Source organism: Bufo gargarizans, chromosome 8, assembly GCF_014858855.1.
Source record: "Bufo gargarizans isolate SCDJY-AF-19 chromosome 8, ASM1485885v1, whole genome shotgun sequence".
NCBI classification, from domain to species: Eukaryota; Metazoa; Chordata; class Amphibia; order Anura; family Bufonidae; genus Bufo; species Bufo gargarizans.
The window spans coordinates 196,849,153-196,854,974 of NC_058087.1; the positions used below are offsets into that span (position 1 = coordinate 196,849,153).

General features: G+C 39.5%; 1 protein-coding gene across 1 annotated transcript; it reads left to right on the top strand.

The window, feature by feature from the left end:
• Nucleotide 1: 1 nt before the first annotated feature.
• LOC122945554 (interferon-induced very large GTPase 1-like) lies at nt 2–5,488 on the top strand (the record flags this gene model as incomplete). Its single annotated transcript, XM_044304618.1, has 1 exon — nt 2–5,488. A coding segment is annotated over one exon (4,047 nt), but the record flags the coding sequence as incomplete, so codon positions are not given.
• Nucleotides 5,489–5,822: the final 334 nt, after the last annotated feature.

The window sequence follows — 5,822 nt, forward strand, 5'->3', positions numbered from 1 at the left end:
GATATCTGATGGGCTAGTGGAGATGTCCTGGTACTTTCCTTGTGGGAAATCAGATGTTTTCTTAGGGCCTATTGCTGTGGCCAACCTACGTGGAGACCTGGAGTCCAACTGGGAACAGTTCACTTTTCTCACCCGAATCTCATCGGCCACCTTTGTATTTCTTGAGAGCATGTGTGAGAGACAGCTCCGATTATTATCAACCTGGTGTCCCGATGACACTAAGTTTTATTTCATTGTCAGTCCAGGAAAAGACAAGGCTGTTGACCCAGAAACAAGGAGACACATACAAAATCTACTCCCACTTCTAAAGGTTGAGAGAACAAATGTTATACTAAAATCGGCCACTGTGAATGATGCAGACTTCATGAACAAGGTCAAAAAAATGATGGACTGTCAATTAAAAAATAATCCTAAACTAGTAAGACTAAAGGATATAACTGAACAAACTTCTAATCTTAACATTGATATAGATGAGGCTTCTCCAGAGTTGAGGACAGCAAGAGACTATGCCAGGAACATCACCTCAATGATAGAAAATGTGGAAATGTTTAAGAATCAAAGCTTGACATTACAAGGAGATCTGTGGAAACAGTTGTCTAAATTGGAAAAGGAATTTTGCAGAATGACAAAACAAGGTGGGAAAGATCAAGAAATGTATGTGTCAGATCTAAAAGAGGAACGTAGTTTACTCCTCAGAAAACAAAATGAGCATGCTCTACCTGACGCCATGGCGTTATTTATCAATGCAATTACTCATTTATCTAAAAATGAGAAACAACATTTTCTTAAATGGATGAAATTTGATCTTGATTCCATTGCAAGAAAAAATTTATCCAAATTACAGACTGAATATAAAGAAAAGTGTAACAACCTTAATGCATCAGTCAATCCTCAAGAACTTAAGCAGCTTGACAAGAGAATTTCAGAGAGTTCATTAGGAATTGAACATTTTCTCCGGGAGTTAGGACAGTTTTATGAAGCTGAATATTCAACAGTAAAAAATGAATCTAAAAAACTATTTAATACCCTCCCAGGCACAGCAGCCGATCTCCTGTTGGATGGGTTCCCATTGGAGTTGATTGATGGAGATGCCTCCAACATCCCATTACAGTGGATAACTGATGTCCTGACTGAGCTGGATAAAAAGACTAAAGGAAACTGTAGGATGAGAGTGATAACTGTGCTGGGGGTGCAAAGTACGGGGAAGTCCACCCTTCTGAACACCATGTTTGGTCTACAGTTCCCTGTGGCCAGTGGACGATGCACACGAGGAGCCTTCATGACCCTTATTAAAATGAAGGAGAGCTTCCAGGATGAGATTGGTTGTGAATTTATTCTAGTGATTGACACTGAAGGGTTGAAAGCTCCTGAATTGGCTTCATTGGAGGGCAGCTATGAACATGACAATGAATTAGCCACATTAGTGGTTGGGTTGAGTGACATCACCATAGTCAACATGGCCATGGAAAATACCACAGAGATGAAAGATATTTTGCAAATTGTGGTCCATGCATTTCTAAGGATGAAAGAAGTTGGCAAGAAACCCAACTGTCAGTTTGTTCATCAGAACGTGAGTGATGTGTCTGCTCATGACAAGAATATGAGAGACAGAAGAAGACTTCTAGAACAATTAGATGAAATGACAAAAGTTGCTGCAAAAATGGAAAAGAAAAGTGGCTTTGACAAATTTAGTGATGTGATGGACTATGACTTGGACAAACACAACTGGTACATTCCTGGACTGTGGCAGGGGGTCCCACCAATGGCTCCTGTAAATTCTGCATACAGTGAACATGTTTCTGAGCTTAAAAAATATCTATTACAATTCCTCAAAACCCTGAAACTTCGTGACAAGGCTTTAACAATACCTGATTTCTGTAAATGGCTCACAAATTTGTGGACTGCTGTCAAACATGAAAAATTCATCTTCAGTTTCAGAAACAGTCTGGTGGCTGAAGCTTATAATAAGTTGTCAATGCAGTTTTCCCTGTGGGAATGGGATTTCACTAAAGAGGTCCATAAATGGGTAGTAAGGAAAGAGACTAACATTAAGAATCAATCAACTCACAATTTTAATGAAAAAAGAAATGAGACAATCAAAGATCTTGATCAGCTTGTCCATGATGAAGAGAAGAAAATGATAGAGATGATAGAGAAATATTATGAAAGTGAATCGGAAAACATTAATCTGATAGAAAGATATCGAGAAGATTTTAAAAAGAGTGTCACCAGTCTGAGAAAAGAACTCAGGAGAAACGCTATTGACAAGTATGAAAAAGCTCTTTCTATACGAAAAGGAAACCTAAAGATTCAGGACATGAAAGAAAAATACCAGGAATTAATTGAAAAGAAAATCGATGGACTTCTAAAAACTTGCAGAGAGAAGAACAACGAGCTAAGTGAGGAAGAAATAGAAGGTGAATTTAATGCCATGTGGAACAAGACGCTGTCAGATTTACAAATTCAGAAACTGAAAAAGTGTAATGTGAGTGATGCAATTCTCCGGCAACTTCGACAGGACATGGCCACCAAAGGATCTGCTATAAATAAAACATTACTGGATGTAAAAAAGTTAACAGATTACGGCACCAACTTTAATATTGATAATAATAACCATATAGATCTGAATTGGGTTTCAAAAAAGTGGAAACAATTCTGGGGAACAAGTAACGAACCATACGAAAGGCTTAAAGATCTTGCTACATCATTGACAGAGATGTGTGACAGATATGTCACTGAGATGGAGAATACCAATGAGGACTATGATGACACTTACTGCCAGGAAATTCTGCAAATGATCAATACAAAACTAGAAGATGTACAGTCTAAGAAGCTTCACTTCACAGTACAGTTTGAGTTGGACATCAAGCTCTTCATTTTTGGAAAAGCATCTAATAGGTTTCAGCAGATGCATGATAGGTTTATTGAAACAAATGACCCAAGAACCTGCATGGACAACCTAAAGCCTGATTACTGGACTATCTTTCTAGATTTTTTTAAAGCAAAAGATGAATCTCAAAACCGAGGCCGTCAGTTCTGTGAAAAGTGCCTGACCCCAGCAATAACTGATTACGTTTACAATCATCTGGGGAGAATGATGGTTGATGACATTTTAAATGGCTCAGACAACCAGATCTTCAAAAGTAGAAGCTTTTTCCAGTACAATCTTCTGAAGAGCCTACTGGGTAAAATGTCTTTTCAGAAATACGTTCAATATATTAAATATTATGAAAGATTTTCAAAAGACTTGATCCTAAATAAAATAAAGGAAATCTATCAGAAACCAGAAGCTCTCGAGCCATTACAGGCAGATCTCATCAGCTCTATCATCCGAGAAGTGAAAGACATTCTTAAAGAAGATGCAATTCTGAACAGTGACAACATCCCTCAGTTCTTAGAAAATGTTCAGAAGAAGTTAAATGAAAAGCTCGTTATTTCCCAGACAGCAATGAAAATAATTTCTTTTAATAACGAGGTTAATGTTCGTCAGTTCTCATCTGATAATCAGCTTTTTCTTGTTTCCACAGAACAACAGGTCCTGTCAGATCTGAAGTCTATGAGTATTAACTCTCTACTTTCCAAAATCAAACTGAATCCTCAGGATGAGTTGTTCAGGAAGGTGATTGGATGTGGACATCAGTGTCCATTCTGTAAAGTCCCCTGTGAGGCCGGAGGTGCTGACCACAAGGAGCACTTTGCTTCTACTCATAGACCTAAAGGTTTGGGACGATACAGATGGTCAGACACTGGAATTTTAACCACAGACATTTGTACCACGTCTGTTGTGTCTAAAACTCGCTTTAGAAATTCAGACACAGATGGCAAATACCATCCATACAAGGAGTATCGCACTTACTATCCAGACTGGGCCATCGAACCCGACCCCAGCATCGAGTCCTCAGATTACTGGAAATATGTCTTTGCTCAGTTTAATGAAGAATTTGCTGAAGAATATAAAGCCAAACCAGCTGACCTGCCTAACGACTGGAAGAAAATAACAGTAGAAGAGGCCCTCAACAGCTTAAAGAAAACGTTCAATGTCTGCTAGGAGGTACATAGATATGAGTACGTACATATGTGTACAAGAAGCGTCTCACTTATATGATTCCGCTGATAAAAGATGTTTAATCACTTTCAGGATTTGTAAATGCCCGTGAGTCCTGTTGACCCCACCCACTTGTACATCTATAGTCATACAAGGAGGTTTACAGCAGTATGTGGACATGGTCAGCAGGACTCACAGGCTCCCCCTATGAATCCTGGCAGCAGGTAGACAGCCTTTTACATAAATCAAATGATAGACTATATATCCCAGAGCCCAGTGTCTCCTCCTCTATCCTAAAATTCATCTCTTCTTATATTTTGTTAATAATTTATAAAACTGCCAAAAAATAACAAGCATCATGCAATTACCCAGAGCCTGACTGTCCTAAAAAGCTTCTAGTTCAGTAGATTTCAATAAAACTATGTTCAAGAAGATTCGGGGACATCCGACATCCTCCATCTGCAGCCCAGGATTGAGTCGTTCTCCAGGCCCATTAACTTTTCTCTTGGACTATTACCATTCAGGTTACCCAAAGATTTTTTGTGATTATTCGAAAATTATGTGTGACCCACAGACTGAGGTTCTGAGACTTCTCTGGTTCCTGGTCTGATGCTCCTCACATTACTCTATGAATTATCATACTAGTTTGTATTGCTGAATCTATTGTTCTACCACGCACTTTCACCATACATGACAAGGTTGTGTCACTGCTGTGATGCGCTGCAGTCAAGCACCGTGCGTCCGTATGGACTGTAGCTATCTCTTGTTAACTACTGAAGACCGCACTGTATAGTTGGTCTGCCTTGTTAATGACCATACTGAAGGTACCACTCGGCCATTAACAATTCAGACTGACTGCACAGAGCAGCTCCATCCGGCCGTGCAGTACTGTGTGGTCGTACTCTTCTCTCAGGTTGGGGGCTGCGCCTTTGCTTGTTACATTTAGCAATAGACAGTAGTTTTGATTCTCATCACAAGGAAAGGCTTGAGACATATTTTTGTGTCAGATTTATTTGCATTATTATAGTATTTATACCTATAATTAGGGATGAGCGAAGCGACTTCAGATGGTACATCCCAAGTCAATGCGCTAAAAACGTTGTTGTAATACTGATCAGAGTTCCCTCTCAGTACAGTATTAGGATGTATGGGCTCCGATGAGCCGAAGTTATTACTTCGCAAAGTCTCTTGAGACTTTGTGTAATAACTTGGAGAATTCATTATTAATTAAAAAACCTTGGAACCGAACTCGCTCCGTTCATTATTACAACAAAGTTCTTAGCGAATCGATTTCGGATGAAGCATCCAAAGTCGATTCTCTCATCTCTACCTATAATCTTTAGCTCAGCTTTGATGTTTTGCTCTTTGCATAGCCTGAAATGTATAATCTGCTGATCTGATGTCCTCTGTACTGCCAATACATTAAACCCATGCTGTATCTACTACCGGTCCATGTCCAGCAGCTTATTTTCTCTTGAGAACCTAGCGATGAGCTGAACACAATTGTCAGCCGACCAAAAATATACAGAATCCTGTGGAAAGTTTTTCTCCAGAATATTACCGGTCGCTGTAGATATAACTGGTCACAACTGATGACAGATATCACGAGCTCCTTCACAGGTGCAAAACATGACCTGCAATTAAAACACCCCAATACGGGTGGATAAGGACTAATTTAGGCTGAGAAAAAGAGGCCACTACTGCAGAAAGGGAAAGACAGCTCACCCTCAGCGCTGCCCCTACAGACTAATAAACCCCGCCTACAAAACGGAAACGC